At 37.4% G+C, this 26,356-nt stretch overlaps 1 protein-coding gene across 1 annotated transcript in view; it reads right to left on the bottom strand.

Moving 5' to 3' along the window:
* LOC124157051 (ubiquitin-protein ligase E3C) overlaps positions 1 to 26,356 on the bottom strand; it is a 47,349-nt gene extending 20,993 nt beyond the window's left edge. Inside the window, exons 1-14 of the mRNA XM_046531527.1 lie at positions 26,187 to 26,356; positions 24,773 to 24,956; positions 22,660 to 22,869; positions 21,935 to 22,331; positions 20,674 to 20,830; positions 13,380 to 13,741; positions 10,906 to 11,153; positions 9,474 to 9,631; positions 8,664 to 8,980; positions 7,730 to 7,920; positions 5,434 to 5,667; positions 4,542 to 4,788; positions 3,424 to 3,657; positions 2,477 to 2,724 (exon numbers count right to left, since the gene is read on the bottom strand). Coding sequence (XP_046387483.1) covers positions 2,477 to 2,724; positions 3,424 to 3,657; positions 4,542 to 4,788; positions 5,434 to 5,667; positions 7,730 to 7,920; positions 8,664 to 8,980; positions 9,474 to 9,631; positions 10,906 to 11,153; positions 13,380 to 13,741; positions 20,674 to 20,830; positions 21,935 to 22,331; positions 22,660 to 22,869; positions 24,773 to 24,892 — 3,123 coding nt within the window. The 5' untranslated portion in view covers positions 24,893 to 24,956; positions 26,187 to 26,356. The remainder of the gene's footprint in view (positions 1 to 2,476; positions 2,725 to 3,423; positions 3,658 to 4,541; positions 4,789 to 5,433; positions 5,668 to 7,729; positions 7,921 to 8,663; positions 8,981 to 9,473; positions 9,632 to 10,905; positions 11,154 to 13,379; positions 13,742 to 20,673; positions 20,831 to 21,934; positions 22,332 to 22,659; positions 22,870 to 24,772; positions 24,957 to 26,186) is intronic.

Below are 26,356 nucleotides of genomic sequence, written 5' to 3'. Positions count from 1 at the left end.
AATTCAACAGTTATAATGTATAAGCATGAATATGATCTTAAAATCCGTTCTCTCTTGGATGATAAGACGTATGTTAAACTTAACAAGGACCCGACAGCTGCCTTAGAAAATCGAGTGAAGAAAGAAATCAAGCTATCCTCCATTCCAAAAGAAGATCATTGGAAAGTTATTCCTCATGCCTCTAAAACTCCACGACTGTATGGACTTCCCAAAATACATAAAGCAGGAATACCTCTGCGACCGATTGTGAACACTATCGACTCACCGACGTATAATTTGGCCCGCTATATATCTAGAGACATTCAGTCCTTTATTGGGAGTACCGAATCCTACGTTAAAAACTCAAGCCATTTCGTCGAGCTACTAAAGGATTTAAGAACATCAGAGAATGATATTCTGGTCAGTTTTGACGTTGTGAGTCTTTTTACTAAAGTTCCGGTTAATGATTCAGTTCTGATTTTAAGGGAACTAACTCAGAAAGGGCTCCCTAATTATGTACCCGATCTCGCAGAATTATGCCTCAAAAACAGCTATCTTCGCTACGACGGAGAAATATATTCCCAAGTAGAGGGAGCTGCTATGGGATCCCCTCTCTCTCCGGTCATAGCTAACCTCTTCATGGAGAAGTTTGAAGCCGATGCTCTTTCATCAAGTGAATATCAACCGGTATGCTGGCTCCGATACGTTGATGACACTTTTGTTATTTGGCCACACGGGAAAGAGGCTCTTGAATATTTCCATGAACACCTGAATAATATTCATGATAACATCAAGTTCACCAAAGAAATCAAAGAAGATGGCTCCTTACCGTTTCTTGATGTTCTAGTAAGGAAAAGGCAAGACGGAAGCTTGGGACATTCGGTCTTTAGGAAGAAGACCCACACAGATAGGTACTTAAACGCGGCATCACACCATCACCCGCGTCAGAAGTCCTGCGCTATCAAGACCTTAAGACATAGAGCCCTTGCCGTTTCTGATGAAGATAGCGTAGAAAGTGAAATGGAACATCTTATTTCTATTTTAAAAGGAAACGGATATGCTAATTCATTCATTAGGAGAGCTTTAAGGGAAGTCAAGGCCCTGATGGAGAAAACAAAACCAAGTGCTTTTGCAGTTCTGCCTTACGTATCAGGAACAACGGACCGGATTGCTCGCATCCTTGGAAAAGCCAACGTTGAAACCAGGTTTGGCACGTTGAGGAAGATCAGAGACCTACTTCCATCCGTCATTGATGCTGTTCCCCCATTACAAATGGAAGGCATATATGAGATTCCGTGTTCATGTGGGTCTAGTTACATCGGACAGACCAAACGGAAGATAGTGACAAGGATGAAAGAGCATGAAAGGGCGCTGAAGGCAAGGCAATGGGAAACTTCAGCTGTCGCCGATCATTTTATGTCGGGGCCAGGACACAAGATCCTCCTGGATGAGGCCAAAGCCATTGCAAGAAAATCTGCATATTATCCACGGCTTATTAGAGAGGCGATAGAAATTTCTAAAAGACCAATGAATTTTAACAGGGATGATGGATATAATTTAAGCCATGTGTGGAAGAGATACATTTCGAAAATTTAATTACAATATTCCACCTTTCATCTTCCTTTTTTTATATTAGATGTTTTAAAGAAGTTGGCTTTTATTTTATTTTTATTTTTATTTACTTTTTTAAATACCTTAACAACAATGGACCAGTTTTTCCAACGGTATGATAGGTGTTTATATTTTCATTCTCCTGACGACGTTCCCAGTAAGTGGAACGAAACGTTGAGTTAAATATTAATAGCACGCAGACGTATTCCCGAAAATGAATTATAATAGTGCATCTAATCGCTGCGAAAACCTTAAAACTAGAGGTGAGCGTAGTCTATTGAGAGCCATTGTCATAAATTGAAAGCATATTTGCCGTAGAAATGTTTCCTTAAGTAAAATTCCAATGGCAAACTCATATTTCGAAGCATATGGCATGTACCCTAATTTTGTGTGGGAACCGAACACGAGCTACAAATCAGATAATTTTCATTAATGGTTCGTTCTAGGTCCATTAGAAATGCAAGTTATTTCATTCGTCATTTTTCGAATACACCATCCCAAGCTATCACTGAAATTGAAACGCTTAGACAAAATAGCAGACTTCTTCCATTAAAATGGAAAATATCGGTCAATGTGTCGTCATATATTACGGACCAATTACTACACTTCGAATATTCGTGTGTAGAGAAATGCGTAGACAAAGAGTCTGTGCGTGCCTGACCATGAAACATGATTAACATATCGAATTTGATCAGTCAATTGTGGTATTATTATCAATATTGAGATATTTTTAAGGCTTCATGGCAAAATTCACAGTTTTAAGGTTTTCACGGTTGAGTGGGAACCCTGTTACATTTACAGGGTGCATGACAGTCCAGTTTATAGTACAAGCCTACACTTAAAATAAAAGTAAGATATGGGAAAAGTCTTTCCAAGGCTGGCTTACTTTTCCAAGGATTCTTCCAGCAAAATAATAATGGCGTGGAAAATCCTGGCCAAAGATGAGTGGAGCTCCAGGAGATGGGAACAGTGTATTATCACGTGTTAGCCTGAAGAAGCCTCTGTTAGGATCAAAGGTGGTTTTGATGAGCTCGGAGAGGAACTCCCTGAATACGCCACCACCATCCACTCCGGCCTCACTCATGCCAACTGCATTCACCAGCTGCACCCTCATCTTCAGCCTCAAGTCCGGTTCTGAAAACACGAAAGTTGGCCAAAGATCAAAAAAGGCTCAATCTGCAACGCAAAGAAGGTTGTCATCATCATCATCAAGTCACTATCTAAAATAGCAATTCGGGTTGCATAACTTCCAGAATTATGGGAACATGAGGCACCAAAACTCATCAGGCTCATAAAAATATTTTATTACTCTAACTATCCTCTGAAGCAAATGAGAACATATACACATCATTGCATAAGAAGCTTGTTTAATCCAAATATATACAACCGATTAGGGCATAATTTAGTGGAAGTTTGACGTATTGAAATGAAAGGTAGTTGTACTTTAACACAATAACAACAGCCAATCCAGTTGTAGTGTGTACCAATTATGTTTTGTGGAAAAGTGAACTACCCTCCATTTCAACCTGTTAAATCCATTACACACCAACGGTAACAAGGCCAGCTTCGCAGAGCAAAAAATTTAGTAGGCTAAATTCAAGCATGCATATAGCAAAATAATACTAGACTCTACCCAAAATATTCATCGGCCCTTCATGCAAGTTGGTAAATTTTTCTGCTAATATCTTCCTTTCCCATAATTTCATGAGAAATTTTAAGCAAAGAGAAAAGTCATGAATAATACATAAGTAAAAAAACAGCAAGAGCTTAAGGTGGGAAATGCGATGACATGAGCGAAGGAAACTAATTATGCTCACATCCAACAACACTCACCATTTTCAGGGGAAAGCTTTTCATAAGCATCCTCGTAGAGGTAGGCACGTCTAATAGTTATATGAATGGATGGTCCCTGCAGGAAGTAGGTAGCTTCACCCTGTCTCTCCATCTTGTCCCTGAGAACAAGTCCTTGGAAAGCTAGCACACGCTCCTGAAATGCCACCACAAAGGGCACCTCTCGTAAAATGGTAGCAGTGCGTATTTCTCGTGTAGACAATGGTGGTCCCTCCTCTGAGGTAACAGAGACATACATAAGAAAAGGGGAAAACAATAAATATTATATAAATGAAAAATCACTTGGAAGCAAAAATTCCTTTTCTTACACTGAGTGTCAAAAGTGTCACTAAACAAAATTAGAGGCCAAACCCATTCATGGATGAATGAATTCATCAAGATTTTGGTCCATTGTTAATACATAGTTACAAATGAGTATGGGTTTGAGAAATAACCAGACACCCATTTTCCATTTTCAAAACAAGTGATATAATTTCTGAGATTTCGAAGGTGAAACTCCAATTTACACTCATGACAGGATAGAAATTCAATTATTTGGTCAAATTCTGTCGTTTTGGAAATGAAATGGTTAGGAGATTCAAACATAAACTGTATATGATTTATACTGGTTTCATATGTTAAATATGATGCCGTATGGACAATCATTAAAAGCATTTTTTTCCTCAAATTAGGTCATGTCCGTAATCTCAACCTTTGGCTTAAAGATAAAGCTAAACACTTTTATTGATTAAATACATATAATTTTGAGATAACATGCATAAGAATATGCATTTGCACATTTGAAGCCGATGGAAAATAATTAAGGATTATGTTAACTGATGCCATTTTTTCAACCAATTCAAAATCCTCTTGAGTTGAATTCTATTTAAAATGTCAAATAAACTTCAGTTTTTTTATTGAAGTTGATGCGAATTTTGAGGCAATTGTACATTTCCAGAAATAAAAATAGAATTCTCATTCCCAGGTCATAAATTGTCACTGTGTATTTTGATTTTCAGATTCATCTTTATTCGTAGATGCTAAAAAAAGCATTTCTTCTCATTGAGGAATGTAAGCACTTTGATAGCACCATTTTAAATATGAAAATCACTAAACCTTACCCATCTCCTCCTGAGTCAATGCCCTTAGACCTTGAAAGGGTCTGTAAGGACGACCTCTTCGCCTTAGAGTAATATCCGATGACGCCATGGGCGTAATAACAGCAGATCCGTGTAAAGAGCCAGACGGTCCTTTGGATACACCTTCTGTTTGAAGAATAGCAACTTGTTTTGATATCCAATGGCCTTCAGGACAAAAAGGTCTTCTAGCATCTCTAGTATGAAGTTGTCTCAACAAGCTAACACAAGCCTGAAAACAAAATGTATCCATCACTCATTGGGAACACATTAAATTTACCAGCTTAAGCATTTAAACGTGAAATCCAAATGAATAACCTGAATAAAAAATATAATGCCACATCCAGCCAGTGGTACAAGGGGTATTCGGGTGTGTCCATTGACGCAACCTTTTTTGTAGCAACCCTTGCCTACCATGGGCAAAACTTAAAGTGTACTTTTGATCTTTTTATTCTCATGCACTGCTAAGGGTTTTCATTAATTAAAAAATAATTTTTGAAGCATTGACTTTTTAAAATGAGTTATGAACTACGCAAAATAAATAAAATTTAAAAATGCCAGCAAATGAGAATGAAAAATATCTATAGAAAAGTTATTCTGGTGAGTTAAAGAGTACAAATTATTCAATAAAATTAATAATATTACACAGCACTCAAGATGAAATAGAATCGCTAAAATTTTAAAAACTCAAAAGATACTTCATTACTTTGATAGCTTTTTTTCTTGGCATGGAATAAAAATGCACCAGCAACCAAAAATATATGTACAATGACCTGGCAGCTGAAATCAAAGATCCAGTTCACATCCAGATCTGAAAGTGTTTTGGATCCACCCGTCCCTTTTTAAAACAATTCAAATTTTCAATTCCGAAGCCCACCTTGAATAAGTGTGACCACACAAGTCTTGACCTTCTCTTCCTCCACTTTGTCCTTTGACGATGCAGCCTCCTCTTCTGATTGTTTACGCTTCCCTGAGTTGACAGTTGGCTAATGCCATCACTCCCATACGTCCAAACAGACTGAGGTTGTCCTCTTAGGGCAGTCCTGTAGTCATCATGAACACCAGGTCGGGATTCTGGGAAGGCAAGTTCCACGAGACCTAGGCAAGCATCCTGACAAAAACATGAAAACAGAAATAGGTTTCAAAAGCTACATGCTGTTACAGCCATTTAAAATACCATATAAGCGTGTGTAAGAGGCGCACCCCTATTTTTAGCGTCGGAGCTATGAAGAAAAAAATTTTGCGGCATTTTTTTTATACTATCGCGCGGTGTTGCAGACGTACGCCTGGAATTTCGACAGTTATCGAACTTTCCTCTTTCAATAGTAATTGAAAGAGGAAATTTTGATAACTGCGGCGGTAATAGCGGCATAAGAGGGAGTAGGAAGAGTTCCGATCCTCTCTTCGCATACGCCGTTGCTCTACGATGCTTGTCCTATTCACGAAGAATTTTGTTTAAATGCTATCGCAGGAGTATTGCAATAGAATTGCAGCCGTGGAAAACTTTAAGACAAAACACGACAGGCACATAGCATGAACCTTCCCAAGAGCTTGGACAACAATCTCAGCGCCGGAGCAATCTCAGCGCCGTGGGATAATAACCACGTCGTAGATTTAACGGAACCACACTCGGCCCTCCATCAGCCAATGCTTCTGCCGTTTTTTTTCCTTTCCGAGACCCCACAGGAAAATAGGAAAACATCAAGTTATAGGGGAACAATGGAAACGTGTTTCATCCCTACCCCGTCTCACCAACTGACCTTGATCGATCTCCCTGTTTATGGAGGCCTAATGCTAGGTGAGTCATCTACTGAGCCCGAAGATATCTCGATAGCTTTCAATAATTGTATGACACGCACGAGGTTCAAAAAAAGCAAAGCAAGTTACAAGAAAAGCAAACAGGAGCATTTTAAAAATACGTTACTAAGGGAGAAACTCCCCTGCCTACCGCTTGTTTTTTACCTAGGATTACAGATGACTGACTCACACTGAAAACCAAGGACACTCAGTTCCCCTTAGACTTGCGACCGGTGAAGGGGAGGGGGGAAGATAAGAAGTTTGTGTAAGAGGCGCACCCTCATTTTCGGCTGCAATTTCTGGGAAAAAAGGTGCGCCTCTTACACGTGCTTATACGGTACTTTAAAATGTACTTCATTCATCCAATCATGGCCCTTGTTTACTCTTTTTCCCAACCTTTCAACTCCACTCCTTATTGAAAGCAAGCATCAGATAGACTGGCCCTGGGAAGATGAATTACAGAAATGCAAATATCGTAGATTGCAAACCTAATTAATTCAGCAGGAGCTATTTACACTTAAAAATAGTAGCCGACAGCATCTTTCATGGCCAGCATTTACATAAAAATGGAGGTCATGAATGCAGATATAACGAAAAATTTTACTATATGGAGCCTTTTGCCGATATGAATTTCAGCATGGGAGAGAAACTGTTTGACTTATACAGTTGAGCACCCCGAATCCAGAATTCCTTAATCAGGGAAAACCCATAAACTGGCCATATTTCCAAAGCGTGCTGTGTGAAACTTTTTGCCCAGTAATACATAATAAATTATTTGTCCACGATCTTACAAAAGAAAGATATAAGACATATCATGAAAAAATTATGTAAAAGTACAAAAGTTTGCAATAAAATGGTATATGTTGATCGCATCAGGTGCTAATGATGTCAAACACATTGCAGATAAGATAAATATCTCATAATAGAGAAGAAAAAAAATGCACACGCAGAGCTTATGCTTTTCTGTCCAATGAAAACACTACTGCCCATTAGAAACTGTATTAGTCTTCCCCTGCAGAAATTACTTCCTACTATAAAAAAATCTCTGTTTATCTGTCGACAATAGAACACAAAATTACTCTAATAATACACTATTGTCACATCAGAAACTGCTACATGTGCAGCCAATGCAATGCAGATATATGGCATGCAGACATGCAAATACATATCATGTACAAGAATATACAGCTCTCCCATATGCTGATTTTAAATTTAAAAATACCACATAGGATCAAATATCAAGAGCATTATTATCATATTCCATTTCACTTAGTTATTTACACAATCTGCAGGAAAGGTACAACATTCCTATTCACATAGTCAGCCACAAATTACTGATAAATTTGAGATCGAATGTCTCATAGAAGCATTTTTACCTTGAGTGAGAGGCTGAGGGAAGCCAATTCAGGGAGTGAAAATGGCATTATCTGAGAAGATGAAGACATACTCGTAGCTGGTGATGTTTGCACGAGTTTTGGCTGTTGCTGCTGTGAAGATAGTGCCATTTGAGAGTTCCCTGCCAACGCTGGTTGCTCCTGTCTAATTGACGTTTGCGAGGACGAACCACCTGCGGTTGAAAAATATAGCGATATCATTAGTGCACAATACGGAGAGAGCTCATTATCGATTGTTTGAATAGCAATTTGTTGGGTTGCCCATATTTAAGTTCCTTAGCCAGCACCTCTTTCCCTCTCCTTATAAAAGTGGCATAAAAGTCATTGCTGCTAACCTCACTCACACACTCACAGATTTGCTCGAAGGAAAGTTGTCCTCATTTACACACAGGTCTCATATACTCCAAAACTACGGTTTATGAGGATTTCAGCAACGGCAGTGTCCATACTCATAGCAATAATAATACTGTACATGCACAAATCTAAGACAAGTATACATATATCTTCCATATTTTATAAATGCATAAATAATGCAAATACGTATAATTTATGTGCAGTAATAACTTAAAAAAGATGCAATTTTCAATACGCATCAGCTTTAGTAAGTTAGCATTATAACGAGTGATTTTCTGGAGATCTTCAGAAGTCATAACGAACTTCTACTGTACCCGTTTTACCCAAATCAATGTTTCTATCCATAATCCTTCATTATAGAACTACACTGCTTCATCAAATTAAAATCATACCAAGTAACAATGAAAACAAGGCCAAATCACAACTGAACAGATAATTACAACTTGATAATTCATGAAAAAAGTACATAATTAGATTCAAATTTAGCAGTAGAATATTAAAACACTAGGCAATACAATTTTCAAGCACTCAAATATAAATGCACATTGCTGAAAAAACTGACCTGGAAGGCTGTCATCTCCATAGAATTCACCGTCATGAAGAGTGACAATAAGCAAAGTGAAGAGAGCACAGAAAACGGCCAACAATGGAACAATGCGCCCCGTCTCTTCTGGGGATGTCTCCACCCCCCCTGAGATGAGACGCAGAAGGTTGAGGCGAGAGTTGGAAGGTGAGAATGTGATGACGGACGACGATGTGCTCTTTAGACCCTCTGAAGCAGACGCTGGCCCAAAAAGAGGCGATACTTGTGACGCACTCAAGATTGCAGACCAAAGGCGCCGCAAAAATGATGGCTTAAAGGCTAACATGTATAGCAGTCTGCAATAGGAAACAGGAGGACAAAGGAGATACATATAAGGCCTCTAAAAAGTTACTTGAATGAAGACAATGCAAGTTGTCCTCAAACTTGTCAGAATATTAAAAAAATTCAAACAGAGACACAGTATCAAGATAAAAAATGATCCTAAATAATAAACTTAGGTACTCAGACTTTCATGACTATGAAGAGTCAGTCTAGCTACAAAACTCAAGTGTCCTTCTCAAGGGAAAATGACCTTGAGCAAGATATACAAGGGTGGAAACTGATTAGAGCTTGCAAAATAAAGTTGTATGGAAATAACACAGTACATATATATAGATTTATTGAACCATGAATTCAAGATTCCACATAATGAGCCTGAAAACTATTGAAGATTTTTCTTAATATGTACATAGTTAGATGACATCATTGTGGAATGGGCTGACATAAAATGAGGAAACAGTGGATTACAAAAGAAATGCAGTATACGTGATGAAAATACTGATTACATACCTGAATTGATGAACAGCTAAATGCCTTGAGAGTAAAAGATTGTGACACAGGCGACATAAAGCATGTAAAACTCCTGGATCTTTACTATGGTCCACTGCAGCTAAAAGACTATTGACACGACCAGGATCATTCAGCATTACAATACACTCTTCTATTGCCTGTTTGATTTAAAAAAATAATCATCATAGATAAATGCATTTATGATTAAAACAAAATTTAAAATGTATACACATAATTTCAATGTGAATGAATTGCTACTATCTTTCTCATGAACTCGGAGGTAGGTTTTTACAGAGGGATCTTTGTTTTCCTTACAAATTCTTCCATCTCCTCTTCTGCATTTCAGTCAATTCTCAGACTTTCACTTTCAGATAGGTACCACGTATCACTTTTGGTCTCTAAATTCCATTCTTACCTCTTCCAACGTCACTATCTACCTAATTTAACATTACCAAATTTTTATACCTACAAAAGGAATACTGTAAAGGCTTTAAGGAGGCAATACTAATTTATTTCCCCTGAAATTGAAGGCAACCTGGTGAGACAAGTTATACCATAAACAGCCTCTCCAAAACAATGACTTTCACCTGCCCCAGGGGTCGCATTTGCAATAGGGTGGCTTCCTATTATTTTTTTATTGCCTAAATCGAAAGTTTATTACTCCTGGAGTATGCATTTCACACTTTTAGATTTTTAAATGACGATATCTATTTTTCATGATTAAATGAAAAGTGAAAATTTTCAAGCACGCGAAAGCGCGACAACAAAGTATGAATGCTGGGAAAAGCCCATGTGATGCCATTCTGGTTCCCGCTGCCACCGTGAGAGGTGACCTTGGGGTGAGGATATGTGCACCGCTGCGATGCAGGCTGCTAGCACGTAGCGCTTGGCTTAAATAAGGATTATTAATACCTTATCAAATGAAGGAAACTTTCCGACCATAGGCAGTTTTAATACGTGATTATTAAGAGATGTTTCCCTGAGCTCTGTGCCTCATGCATGCACTGGTAATCTCAGACAATGCAAAACTCCTATCTACTCGTATAAAAATTAGTTCCCTGTGACGTCACGTGGAGTGGCACCGTATGGGCGCCAAACAGGCCTTTTTCAAATGAGGATAAGATTGACCATTGCCTTTCGTCTATACTGGGATTTCTAAAACCAAAAATTTGTATATTATGTATACACTAATGGTGGGTAACGAATCATAATCAATGTCTTTCGTTTTCTTTGATGAAGGAAACTACCCTATTGGTTTGCAACTTGATTCACAAAATATTCTACTCATGAGCACCAAATTCTTTTGCAAATGAATTACTTCAACTCTGCCATGAATACACCCAAAAATGATAAGATGGAATTTCAACCCTTTTGAAACAACATTGTGTGTGCCATAAAATTAAATTAAAAATATATCACCCTAGACACTCACCTGTCTCTCTTCCCTAGCTCCTTTAGAGGTCCGCGAGTTATCCTCATCGTCATCCTCACTCTCTTCCTCTTCTTCGTCCTCCTCAGTTGAACCGGAGCAAAGGGGAGAGCTGGAATGTGATTGGCCAGATGAAGCACCCTCTCGTGCACGACCCCTTCTCCTACACCCCTTGCTAATCCACATGGTCAAACGAGCCAATATCCTGAGATAATTAAGGGTAGCCACTCCCATAGCATCCCTGTTTAAGCCTGGAATACAAACAGCAAATATGGGTCACCTTAAACAAGATTATTATGCATAAAGAACTTCTAAATTCTAAATAAAATTAATAGAACAAATAATTACAATTACTCAAGAACACCTTCAATTCTAATCTTGTCATACAATATCATAATTCTAGCAACAAACAGCACTGCCATATAAAATAAAGACGAGTCATACAAATGAATTCGAACTGTTGTTTAGTTTTAGTTAGAGATGTGCGAATAGTATCCGCGAATACTCGAATACCTCGAATATTAGAAAGTATTCGATATTCAAGGTCTCGAATAGTTATGCGAAAAGTACCGCCTCGAATACCTCGAATACTTTGAATTCTGTCGTACACTGTCGCACGCACGTCATTGGTAGTTGACTCGGAAAAATGTTGAGAACTCTAGTCGTTTAGTGCATGCAGCGCCGTTTTAGGCAAGCTGACGAACTACATCAAATGCCCGGGTTAGATCGGTGAAAAGAGTCCGACGTGGGGAACCTAAATTGATCCGGGTGAAAAAATCCGAAAATCCCCGATTCCCCCCACCAGGAGAACCTCAGTGCCGTGGGATAGCAACCTTACGCCATTTCCCACGATCCGCTATCCCCCTCCATTCAGCACTCGCCTCACCCACTCTGACGCTTTCCTCTTCTCCGAAATCAAACAAAAGGTCCCAGCTCGCGCAGGGATCGCATTACGGAGACCCCTGCTTCAAAAAAATATCAAGTTACGAGAACAATAAAAACGTGTTTCACGCCCTCCCCCCTTTTCTCACCCACTGACCTTTTTCTGGCTACCTGCTTCGAAGTTCCCCATTTCTGGAGGTCAACTGCTGCGTGAGCACCGTGGGATACTTACATAAGCGCATTTCCCAAGATCTGGTATCCCCCTCCATTCAGCACTAGCCCCCCCTCTGAGGCTTTCCTCTTCTTCGAAATAAAAAAAAAGGCCACAGCTCGCGCAGGGATCATATTACGAAGACCTTAACTTCGAAAAAATACCAAGTTACGCGAGAACAATAGAAACGTGTTTCGCACCCCCCCTTTTCTCCCCCACTGACCTTTTTTTTCCTACCAGCTTCGAAGTTCCCCATTTCTGTGGAGGTCAACCGCTGCATGAGTAATCTATTAGCACAAAAGGTGTCTAAGAATGACTTTCGTCAATTGATGTTATACCTTTATTGGATTGAAATATTAGTAATGTGCGCGTAATTTCAAAAATAATAAGACCAAACAAGACGTATTTCTGAGTTTATTTAAGCATTTTACGCAAAGAAATAAATGTCAAAAGACGACGGAGACTTGGCATTCTGGCGAGACTCGATATGAGCAGCAGAGCTTCTCGGAAGTTGATGCGGTATTTTTTTCCGAAAACATATATCATGTTACAATTTATGAGTGGTGCTATAAATCTTTATTGTTACAGTCCCAGACGAAGGGATATTTTCTCAGGATACTTGGTTTCTCCCTGATAGCAATTCCAATTCATCTTCTAATCTCGTGAGAACTCCCAAAGATGGACTGAAAAGTAATCGAAGAAAATCCGGTGGAGAAGAGCTTGTATTTTACAAAATGCCTCAGATTGTCAGCTAGCACTTGGCAGCAGTAGTGGGGGTAAAGCGATACTAGTTGAATTAATTATATGCCCAATTGTTTCCATAAAATTAAAATATTCCATTAATCAGCTAAATTCCTGTTCGAATCCTTTAAAGGAAATCAAAATTACTCCCCAAAATCTTCTGTTGCCTGCTGCATATGCAACTGAGTCAAACATTCCAGCATTCATCGTTTAGTATTCAAGGTATTCGAATATTCGAGCAATGATTTAATATTCGAATTCGATATTCGAATTCGAGAAATCTGCTATTCGACCCATCCCTAGTTTTAGTAATTAATTGTTGAAGAAAAAAATGATGAATGACAAGAAGTAAGTTGACTAAAACCCAAAATCCATAAATACACCGTACTTTTTACAAATACTCTAGCTTACAATGCTAACATTAAGTCAATATTAGAGGTTTTACAGTAAGATCTTTAGCAACAAAATATGTAGAAGAACCACTCGTTTAACAAGATGGTGGAATGCACAGTAAAAACAGGCAGTCATAGAAATACAGCTTCTAATAGAATGACTATGGGAGATTCACTCTTAATGCCAAAGCTATGTATGAGACCATACAATTATTATAATAAAAACATGTACTCCATCTTTCTCAACTTACCATACTGTCTTCCTTCAAGTGTGAGCAGTGAATGCAGTAGCCAAGTGGTGTGAGGTACAGTTACTCTCTTCTGCGATATTTCTTCCCTAACAAATGAATAACAGTGATGCTTATAAATATTTAGCCTTGTGCCCATGCCTTTACCATTAATTTGGCAAGGGTCTTCATCAGAATCTTCATCATCTATGTCAATCAGTCCAGTCGCATCATCTGCAGACCATGAATGAGGCTGCAGTGCCTCTAGAAGCGCCACATACGGGAACGAAGGCAAAGACGACAGATAAGGAAGCACAAACAGTCGAATGGCATCAGACGGCAGGGGACTTAGGATGTGCCGGGCAAATAATCGTAGAACATAATTCCTGTAAAGCAATATCATGAGATATAAATGTTTTGAGACAGTAATATCTGAAATTATATATACAAAATCAATGCTATTTTTAAAACAAACTAGCAATAACAAATATTTCAACACATGAATCCAATCAAAAATGGGGCAATTCACAAAACTTGTCCTCTAGTAAAATAATGACTTCCACCTTTCAACTACATACTGTCGTAGAATTAGAAATATGTACTATCATTTGCAAAAGTCTTGCAACAAATCGAGCGGCGCCACTTTCGCTCCACAAAGATTGTGCCCGGTAATTGTATGGTTTTCAGGTGTATGCAACAATCCAATACTAGTCTTCATGGTTCAATGCATGGAGAACGGGTCATTGGGTGGTTGAGGTATTTTGTCATCCTTTTCAGTCTCGGGATTTGACCGCTTCCATTTAAGTGAAATTAATGTTCATGATATTCCCCCAAACACATTGTAGCAATTAATGCAGTAGGAAAGATCGAAGGTAATTCCTCGGAGAGATTTTAAAAAGTTGGTAGCTTGGCTCTTTTTGAGTGATCTCAGCTCTTTTCAGAGAGCTGGAAATCACGAGTCGTTCACTGTGAACATGGTAGACTTTTGTGGACTTTTGTTTACATCTATCGACTCGGGTTGATGTTTTAATACAATATCTACAACATATGATACGAGGCAGCTTTGAAATTCCCAGTGTTTCATCATATAAATATCTGAGCAAACACGTAAAATATGAATTAGTTAAGCTGATCGGCATTAATCGTTGCGTAAGTAATAACAGAGTTCTCCGACGTCCGTCAATCGGTAAAGATGTATTCCTTTCCACTTATTCAAAGTATGACGAGGAAAACTTAATTCCAGCTAAAAGTCCCATTTTTAATGATTGACGGATTTCAACAGGTATTGTTTGATAATATGTTCTACTGCTGAATTAGTGTGAATGCGAATAATAACTCTAAGCTGCTATATCGTTGATGATTAAGTTATCTTATTTAGATGCAATCATTTACATATACACTGATGAATTCGGGATAATGTAGGATACTTACTTAGCATTATTAATTGAATTATCTACTTGCATTAAGTAGGTTACATTGTATTAGGAAATGTGTTTGTTGGCCATACGTTTTATGTTTGAGGCATCAGTGGAACTGCAGCTCATTTCATAAAACCTTTCAAGTCGAGTAAGAAGGACGTAAGCAAATCCTAACAGAATTTCTGTTTGTAATGAATGTATACGCTTGCTTCATTAGAAATACAAGTACCGAGTTTGAAACATAATAACAAATAATAATAACTTAAAAAGACGATACCATACCGAAGTCGCAGGCGACAACATCATTATATTCCTATTGTATATACTAACCAGCCGAAACATAGAGTATGCGAAAGCCTCCGTGCTCTAGTTATAATCATATAAACGAATAAAAGACTAATATACCGAGAAAGTGATTATTTTGATCAAATTCGTTCAAGTGAGAAGCCGTAGGAGAAGCACATGAAGGAGCTCAGTGTTACAATAATAACAAATAATCAAAATTACAACGTGTTGACCTTGAGCTAGTAATAGCTCAGTGGATTAACAGGCGGGCTGGTGATAGGAGGGACCTGCGTTCAAGTCCTTCCCGTGGCCGAAATTTTTTATCCTCCGCAAAGCCGTATTTTATTTTAAAGTTTTTTTTATTTTTGAAATTTATGTTAAGAGGGTACCAGCTGTTGAATTTGAGCATTTTTTGCAACAAATTTCTAATTTAAATGACCATGCGACGGGAATCAGGCGTAGTTAGCGCGGTAGGACGAATCAATTGCGTTTTCTTGAAGGAACTCCAATTAGAATCACTGGTGAATGTAATTCCTAGTGCTATATGGTTTCCTTTACAGGTCCGTAACTGCTCAACATTATTAACCTTTGGAATGAGAACTATCGTAATAATCTAAGGTTCCATATACGTAATTTCTTAAATAGATCAATTTTATCTGATTAAAAAGAAAATTATGAATGATATTTTGCAGCGATTATGCTGCCCGCCTATGTTGTATCATAGAGTAAGTATATATAATATACTTACTCTATGGTTGTATGCTGCCTATTTGTCATCAACTTGTCGCCATTTCCTACCAAGTTAATTTCTCCAGTAAAGTTTTTCAGAACAATTTAACCATTTTTCGTTTCGTAATTGAGCAGTGACGGAAACTTGTCTTAGAGATAGAAAAATATATAAATTAAGTGAAGAATTTTACTTATAAACTTTAGGCTTCAGTATTCTACAATCAGTGTTTTTTTTAATACAGTAATTTTGTTGGAAAGGGACAGAATGTGAGACCAGCTGATCTACTAAGTACAATCCTAGGAATAACCTATGTAATGGTAATCCTTAATCGTGCACGCACCACGGCCCTTATTTTTAAATATAGGAAAGGCTTATCTTGAGGTGTTTATCAACTATTTTTCTAGTGCGTATTTTCTTCAAGCAAATTGTGGCATCAACATGTATATATGATAGGGCTACAAATTGGCCCTATTTTCACTATTTTGGAAGTACGTGAGAATCACTTACGGCCTGCAAGTTTTACTCCAGGTAACCTACTTCCTCATCCCTGGCTGATAAATTTGGGATAAAGATGTAGGGCAAGACGAGGTGCAGAACCTATTAGCTGACGTAAAGAACTATTTAATGCCAATGAAAATTGCCAGTTAATTTTTTTCATTTATTAATTCTTCTATATCGAACAAATATTTCAACAACTTAATATAAAGTCTCCTGAACGACGTTGAATCCGTAAAAAAAGGGTTACGAGCGAGTTGATTTCCGTGTTCCTAATGGCGAAATCGTGCCCCCAGCCGGCCTTTTGGGGCCATTGGAAGCCAGGCGTCATAGGTAACTCTCACCACTCTTTTAACGGGTAAATATTTTCAATTATCTACTCCAGTCAACTACGGGCACAAAAATAATCTCTAACGCCGCGACGACTTAATAACATCTACGCTCGTTTACTCAACTGAACATCGTAATGATTTCCTACGTCTCACTCACAGATATATACAATAGATTGGCAATGGGAGTGGGGGGGGTGAAGCCATGCCTTTCTGCTGGCGGCCATGTTGCTTTCACCGACCTATGCGTTTGCGTAAGTAGGGAACTGGAGGAAAATTACATTGTGAAAGATAATGGCGCATTGATTAAGGCTATGAACTATAGAAAACGTTGTCATTTTCGTTTAAGATGTATCCAATTAAAAAGAAAGGGACCGATCTTGACACTTACGTGGTAAATTAACCCATCTTTGAGCGGAACATAACCGTGACGAAGTTATGAAATTGGTAATATAAGCTGAGCTAAGATTAATCCTAATTCGGTTCCTGCTCAATATTATGGAATTGGAATCCATATGCATGAGTTATCTCGAAAAAAAAATATTGTGTCCCAAATGTAGAAGGGGCGTAGCAGATGGGGAAAATGGCTAACTACGTCGTCTGCTAGTGTAGGAAGGTAGCCTACAATCGTGAATACATGGTATTGTTCACCCTTAGATTTACCAGCGACATTGTCACACTATTCAAACAAAATAATTCGAAAATTCCAAAGGTTTGATGCTTCCACTTACTGTATTTTTGTTGTCAAAGAGTTGTTGCTCAGTTAGAGTTGTCAATTAGACGAAAAACGTAGAAGCAATGCTACCTAACCTTTCACTGCCATAAGTAATCGGGCCAAAAATATTACGTAATTAAATTTGATTCAACCTATTTAAACCCATTATGATCTAACTTTCTGAGCAAGGCATGCTGCTTGGTGCTGTAAAATGCTTTTCTGAGGTCGTAAAGAGTCAATGCGATTGAATTCCTATCCTTAAGCATCAGAAATATAATTTACATTATTTTATATAGGCAGTGTTTTGGATTTCCCCTCACGATCACCCAATTGCGAACTTGAAAAGAAGTTATTTGCTTAAAAAACTCAACGATTTGATCCATGATCATCAATAATCAGTTTCATGTTGTTATAATATTCGAAGGGGAAGCAGACTATAATATAAATCTTACATCATGAGGGGGTACGTTTTTAATTAGAATTTCTATCTTACCGGGATAAGTGATTATAACAGACACCATGTTCTATATAGAAGCCACAAAATGATCAAATACCTGATAAATGCTACATGGAAAGGTTGAATTATAATGAATGTGACCGCGTCATTTCACCGCGAGCACATGCAAACCATTATTTAAGCGATCAGTTTCTCGGAATTTCACTCAATAGATATTAACTAAGTCAAAACTTATGCTTTTGAAAGATATATTCGTTAAGTTTCCAGATAGAGTTAAAGGTGCATAATACACGCTCTACATATCTAAATAAATAATAATACTACAACGGAAATAAAATTCCGATACAATGTAATAATGCAACAGCGGAAAGTATATGACATAATGGAAACTGGAGAAAGTCTTTTCTTGGTAAACACAGAAAACACAACTTAAAACATCATGATGATTCCGTCATCAAAACACAGACACCGAGACAGAGAATGCACATGTTATTAACCCCTCAACGCCGTCATGCGTACCCAGTACGCTTCCTGACCTACTGTATATAATTTTTTTTTCTCCGCCAGATATTGTATTTTAGATTAAAACAAATTGCTCTATCTTTTGAAGAAATGCTTTCCCTCTCCAATAAAATATTCATAACGACTTTAGGCCTTCAGAAATTTTTAAAATGATTCGATGAAATACCGTTTTAAACCAGCACATTGACGACTTCGGTCGAAAAACTCAACGCCTATATTTATTCAAATCGCTTGAAAAATTATTATATAGTAGCGCACTACATTATGCAAGTTTACAAAAAATTTTAATGATAATGATCGTATATTATGAACGATATAAATTATTGAATGATAGTATGCCAATAAGGTGAAGTCTTCTTAATCTCATCCGGCCGCTGGGATGGTATTTAAATAAATGCCCGCCGCGCTTGAGGGGTTAATTACCGATCCTAGAGATATGAAGCTACTGCATTTGAAATGATATCGCTTTCAGAAACTCCGGTAAATATCCGCTTCCGTCACACACCTTTAGAATTTGTTTTCGAGAGCAATTTGCATTTCAGCAAAAATAACGTGTCACAGTTTCATGATGCTATTTCTACAACTATGTGAATTTTGTCAACAATAAATTTAAAAAGGTAGAGCATAACCTGCACTTCACGTGATATAAATTTCGTGGCGATACGTACAAAAAAAAGGCTTTGGAAAATATTTTCATGCTCTGTGAGATGGAAGCGGAGACATTGCTGAACGCAAACCATGCTTTCCTTATATCTATTATTTACGCGTGTAGAGACACATTTTCGCTCCCAGGAAAATTTCCCCTCGTAGTATACTTAAATGTGCACCCCCACATAACGCAGTGGTTCACCATTCTTCTTTTAAAAAGCTCCAAAAATAGGAAAAGTAGCCTCTCAAATACACGTATGTTAATGGCACATGAGCAACGGTCGGTGAAAGCAAGATGGCTAGTTGCGCAAAATTCTTCTGCCGGCCGGCTTCAGCGCTACCGTGAGGAAAACATAGGCACTGCCAATCTATTGTATATATCTGTGGTCTCACTCCCGTGTCACGATGACCCGTTCGTGAGTCGTTCCCGAGCTACCATGAAGATTCATACCTAGATAGTGATCATTCAATCTTAATGGTGGCCAGAAATCGACAATGGAGCGAAAGTGGCGCCGCTCGATTTGTTGCAAGACTTTTGCAAATGATAGTACATATATACTTTCAGTGAAGGTGTCAACAAAATTTATGGCTTCTCTATTTGAAAGTTACTCCTTGTCCTACTTCCTTTGATCTACACTTCAAAATTCAAAATTCTGATAGACAATAGCTCGCTAAAATCAACATCTAGTCTTCTCCAAACAAAACAAAATATTTATAAGTTCAATTAAGCCAATGACGTTTTGCAAGCAGTTGGATGTTGGAAGGTTATACAGATGCCATTTAAAAGAAGAGACACCCCATGTATTTATTAATACAGACACTTGAGCTAGCAGATTTTTCATTTCACATACAACATAAATTTGGCTATGAACCATATTTCTTGACACGAGAGCTAACTTTAATTTTTGTTATTATTAGGTAAACAACTACATAAGTTCTTGCAGCTTTTTAAAATGAAAATACAACTTTATTGTGAAAAAATGGTAACAAATGAATAATTCAAAGTATTTCCCATCACTAGATACTTCTTCCCATCTTACTGGCAGAGCTGGAATACAGTGAAGTAATTACTGAAAGTGTTCATCTTTGGAGGCTATCAAAAAATCAAGCCATTTTTTGATGCCTTAATATGCAGGAAAATCCTGACCGTGTACCATCGAATGGAACAAGTAATAATTGGATGGAGCAATGCCTGTTGAATATATATGTGTAATAAATATGTGGGTGGATTAGGACTTCCCATTTGAGAGTTACCATGTGGGTTTGGCAATGTGAGGTCGAGTATTGTCATGCTGTATCGTGTACATAATCACTTTCTCATGCCACAACGTTATTTGCCACAAAATCATACTTTCACACAACAATAAGGACATGATACAAAAAAAACTCACTGTTGTCACCAAGCGATATGTTTACCGAACGTTCATGAAGTTTCCGATGCGTCAAAATTGGCCAGAAATCACTGCTATAGCCATCTATTGACAAGCAGCGGGAACTTAGTTTTGCATTTATTAATAAGTGAAGACCATAGTTAAAGTTTTAATCTTAATATGCAAACGGCACAATTTTTTTTCAAAGAGCAAGAGCTAACTCTTTCTATTAACAATCATAAGAATTTGATATCACAACCCGTCAATTACTGCCAAGCATTTTTGACACTTAAGTTGATGAATATAATGCATGCAACTTCCAATAATTAAAGAAATTAAGCTATCTTACTGGACATAATCTGGCTCCCTGTGGGAAGAGAGAAGAAGAAGAGGTCGAGCGAGGAGGTCGACAAGACAAGCTGCCAGAGGAGTTGGTGGACGAGGTGAAACGCCAAGAAGGGGAGGGGTTCTCTGCTCAATCAGCCAGCGCAAATGCTCAAAATAACCTGCAATTGTTAAAGCAAAGAGTCACTCACTGAGGATAAAAACATACAAGCAATTCAAATAAATTTAAACAGCCATTTCAATGGAAGTACATCAACAAAAATTATGAAATTCAACTGTTGACAGACCTGATCTTCAAACTTTCTCTACTTCCATGCCAGCCAATTGAGGTGGGCCAGTCCAGCCACAAGATGATAAGAATTTACTACCACATATACATTTAATATGACATGACAAAAACTTTAACCGGTCCACAAAGTCAAAAAGAATGTCCCATGTATGCCAAACTGCAGACAAGAAGCAAACCCTGACACTTGGGGAGATCAAATTCAATTGGTACTGAGAACAATATTTGATTCTATTACCATGAAAGATAGTAATAATATTGTTTTTTACATTGAAAGAGGAGGTTGATAAAGAGAACAAGTAGTGATGATTCCCAAAACCTAAAGTTTGGATCCACACCCTCCAATAAGTATGTGCAGGCAAAACCACCAAATTATGCAAATTAATAGAGACACTTCCATAACTTAACCCTTTCAGCAAACAAACAGAAAAGTAAATTCTGAAAAGTAGTAATCAAATGAATTTTGATATTGATTGAAAGGATAATCACTAGATAAATAGATAGATTTTATAGAGAAGGCTAGTTAAGAGTCTGATCTGGAGATGAAGCACTTCACGGTACAGAAACATGGATGCTGAGGAAGGAGGACGAGAAGAGACAAAGCATTTGAAATACGGGTACAGAGGAGGATGGAGAAGGCAAAGTGGACAGAGGGGAAGAGGAATGATGAAGTACTGGGTATGGTGGACAATGAGAGAAGGCTTCAAGATAGATATGGAGGAGGTTTGGATGGAGTAACTACTGAGCAGGGAGAAAATGTTGAAAATCATGTGAGGGGTAAGAATGTATGGTAGGGTGTGGAGAGAATAGGAGTTTTAAATAGATGAATGGGAATACACCTTATTATGAACTGAGGAGGGAGGCCCATGATAGGAGGGAAGACTGCCGGAGTAATTCACAAATGCTCCATGCAAACCTACCTTAACCGATTGAATACCTTTATGATAACAGTAATTAGCTCCCTATTCTCAAAACTTACCTTTTTTGATGAGGAACTGATATGTTTGAAATAAGTGACGAACAACCAAAGGTGCACTTTTTTCTTCTAAGCCACTCTCCAAGCTTTCTTTAAAAGTAAAAACTTCAAACATTCGAAGGGGAAGAGCCATTCCAGCTGCAGCACTACTTGCCATGCCATCGTCTTCCATATTCACAGAGGTAACAGATGCTATTGACAGGGCACTGCACAGACAAAGGTTCAGCAGTCTTCGAATCCGCCATGCCCAGAGTACATTCTCATTAAGGGATATGGCCAGGGGAGATTTGGAAGTATCCATGGAATTTGGTGCTGCTGCATTCGCTGGAATTTGATTCCCATTCACACAAAGTTTGATGATCACTTTAGAAAGCCTAATTAATTGTTGTGATATGCATGCCTGTAAAATAAGAAAAGCACATATCATTAAATATTTTAACACAATGGGACATTTTTGCATATTTATCTTTGATAAACACGAAGATAGCAACAATTTTTACAGTGCAATCTCGGTAATACAACACATATACAACTGAGAAATGAACTGATCAGTGTAAACAATTAAACACATGAATCAACATTTTTCGTAGATAATGTTTTTTTTATTCCCAAAATAAATCTTGTCAGGAAAGAGTTAAGATGGCCAATGAGCATGAAAATTAATGATGAATTGAAAATAGCAACACTACTTTCATAAAAAAACATGGTGATTAAGGTGAAGAACTTACCAGCCTTTGGGCATCCAAAGATTCACTATAAAATGAGAGCAAGCACCGAAGGGGTGTCAAAATATCATCAACTGTCCATTGCGATAAATTACCCTCTCTTATCTTGCAATCAAATTCTTCTCTTAACCTTTTTTGAAGGAAGCATCTGGTTCTATGCCCTCGGTAAAATGCCTGAATTAATATGGCACTATTATGCTGTCGACGGGATTCCTAAACAAAAAAGAATATTCAGTGCTCAAACAACAGATTTCACAGTTGATATGCTACATTAAACAATCCTAGAGGCCAATTATTAAAACCATATGTAAAATAGCCAACAACTTTCACAATGAAAATAACTCAAAAGTAAGAAATTAACAACGACCAACAAAATCTTTCAGAAGAACCAAAAATTATGAATAGGCCAATTTCAGTTAACATGAATTATTGGGTATTGAGGACATCCACATCTATCACATACCAATCAAATACCAATAATATTTCAGAGTAAAAACTATGTTTCGTATTAACTGGCATAAAACAATTTCAAGCCCATACAAAAGCCAAACACGGGTAAAAATTTTAATCAAACAAATATTTATGACAAGGTATTTTCATATTTCATTCGGCCATAAAAAACCAGGATTAGTATATACCAGGATTGAAATTGAAAGCATGAAAGCCAATGAAATTAGTGAAAAAATAATATGCACTAACAATTGTGCCTTCATACAAATTAATATATTTAGGACTAATCAGCCTTCTCTTGTGTTTAACTTGAGAATATAAACATATATCCATACTCTGTTAGCAAAAACTTCAACTTCCAGGCGAGATATGAGCCCACAACTTCATGGCTAGCAAGTAAGGATGAAATGCGGGGAAAATGAGGACATTTGATGAAAAAAGAGAGCAATGAGAGCAGCATTTGATGAGTGAAATACAATAACTAAGCAGACCTCACAGCTTTCTATATGGCATGCAATTGAAAATAAATAAAAACATGAAAAAAGGAATATGTATGATGAAAAATCAATACTATCGCCTGGAAGATTCTGGGAATGAAAATTTGTGAAGGATGATCTATATAATACATGGTTGGATCTCTCACCACAATTTATCACACATGTTATGTACCTAACAGGTAATGTATCTTTTCAATAGATGAAATATGTAAAGCACACATATGTTCTTTTCCTGGCATAGCTACCAAGTCTCCCAAAACAAGTATTCGGGATTTTCATCGACTTCATTCCCATTTCACAGAAAAACATTGCGCAAATTCCAAGAAGTTCAAATATGCAAAAAAGCCACCTCAAGGGTAACTGCCAAAGCTCTCAACTTAAGTCTTCTGAGGGTAACATATTGACCCTCAAAGTATGTAGTATCTCAAAAAATCATTCCATTACGGACAAAATTTCAGATATGATTACGTGATGCTTAAATTACATTATATGATAATCTGACATACAATTTTAAGGATATTTTATGGGAAATTAACAGATTTGGCTTCTGCTCAAGGAAAGTACATTTAATTACAAAGAATGGTCATGCATTACCAATTGATACATTCATGTATAAAACCCAGCTCTCATTCAATATATCATCCGAGATGAAATTAGTGGTTCCAGCTGTTGCATTAAAAGCAATTTGCAAGTGGGTACTTAATGTAGTCAGACCTCCCATATTTTCCACAAGCCCTCTTATTGGCAAAATTATTACCTCAGTGCATAAGGTCATAAGTAACCTTCATCTTAACGCACTCAAAACCAACTCATACTTAGTTAAAAATATATCTCTCTCCTGTAGGATTGAACATACAACTGTAGTGGCAGGCATAAATCCAAACTACCTCATCTGTAAGCATATATGGGAAAATTTCTAGATATTGTGAGTAAGTGAGATTAAGAAGAAACTAGATAATAAGGCTCAATAAATGAGTCTTCAATAAACCAAGTAATAGGAACCTTTAACACACCAGGGTTAGAAGTAATGAACGAGTGCCAATATGAAGGATATAAAATATTGCAAGAGAGGACGATGGCTAATATTCAGTCTATGATCCATCCAACAGATCTTAAAGCCAAAGAATTCGATTAACTTCCAGACCCAGAAGTATAAATGTTTCCCTTACCTCTCTTTTAAAACGTTCACTCTGAGCTCGTTGAAGCAAAGCCTCTCTTTTCTCCTTGCGAGTTGCACCTGACAGATCCTGCTGAGGCTTCCTCCGGAAGTCCCCTTCAAAGCTGAACATTTTTCTGGTGTTTATTCAGTACAAACTATGCAATTGGACTGCAGAGTAACCGCAAGAATGAAATCTAGAAACAAAGTCAAAATTCATATTACAGAAGTATTAACAGGCGAGTTATTTCCAAAGTAAAAAAGCAAGTTATGTCTCACTAGAGGCCATGCTGCCTTGCCAATGCAGCTATCTAATGTAAATATGAATGAAAGATCAAAGCCAAACTTTAAATGAATGGCAATGGTAATTTAAGACGAGTACCATTTGATTTTCTTTATTAAATTAACAGTTCATCATACAGAGATGATTTTTTGACCCACTGTTACTATTATCTATAACCAAAATTCTGTCGAAGTTACAAGAAAGTAAAAATAGGAATAAAGTCATACTCTCTCAAAAGTATACTCTTTTTACATAAGACACGAATATATATCAGCCACACATCCTTCGTGGATAATTTAGCTCATTGGAATACATGACAGAAATGCATACCTTCAAGTATTTACTCTAGGGCTCAACATAACATGAGCGTTGTTTACAAAACAATGTCCGCACGTCAATATAAATAATTTATTCAACTCCTACGAATTATACCGCAAGACTTTTTAAAAAAGTCAACTAAGCATGTTCCTACCGCAAAAAATACAAATTCTTAAAATATATTTTAATTTAAACATCAATACTTGTAGTTTTAGCGAGTTTTAAGTGTCTTAATTTGCTCCCCAAATGCCGCCTCGCTGAAACACTCCATGGTGGTGTAATAAATGTTTTCATCACATTCAACATTACCAACTCCTCAACCGCACCTCGCTTATTTTAATGCAATACCCACACTCAGCATTAATACACTGATAAAAAATAACTATACGACCACATTAGCATTCAACGTATTGATATCCAAAGTCGTTCCAAGCATTTGAACCGGACGAAAAAAACCACTATACATCCATTGACGAAAATGCGATTAATTACTTTACTGGTGAATAAATGTGAAATATATACCGCTACGCCGAAAGTAACAAATTTTAGATCATGGAAGTCACTGGAAAAAAAACTCGATACTGCTCTCGTCCCAATCGCCAAAATAAACCTAATTATTAAAATTCAAGATATATTCAGTAACTCGACCGCTGACGTCTCTTTGGAATAATTTCTTTGTAGTTGTTAAACAATTTACCCTGCGGAACACTCCGAACTGAAAGTGGCATTAGAACCATGAAGCAGCAGAAGTTGATTGATTAATCACTGTAAGTACAGGTGCTTAATAGTTTCAATCAAACATTGCTACAACAAAAAATGTACTTACATAGCATATGACGAACATGGGCCTTTCCTAATGTTTTGTTTCGTTTCCACATAGGGGAGGTATGATCTAGTGAAACTGGGGTTAACCAAAAGTAATATCCATGGACCTATGTCCTCCTTTCATTCTGCAAACAGCTGATGCAAAAGCAGGGCTGCCATTACAAAACAAGA

Source organism: Ischnura elegans, chromosome 4, assembly GCF_921293095.1.
Source record: "Ischnura elegans chromosome 4, ioIscEleg1.1, whole genome shotgun sequence".
NCBI lineage: Eukaryota > Metazoa > Arthropoda > Insecta > Odonata > Coenagrionidae > Ischnura > Ischnura elegans.
The sequence above is the reverse complement of the archived record's forward strand: the minus strand, read 5'-3'. Positions and strand labels throughout refer to the sequence as shown.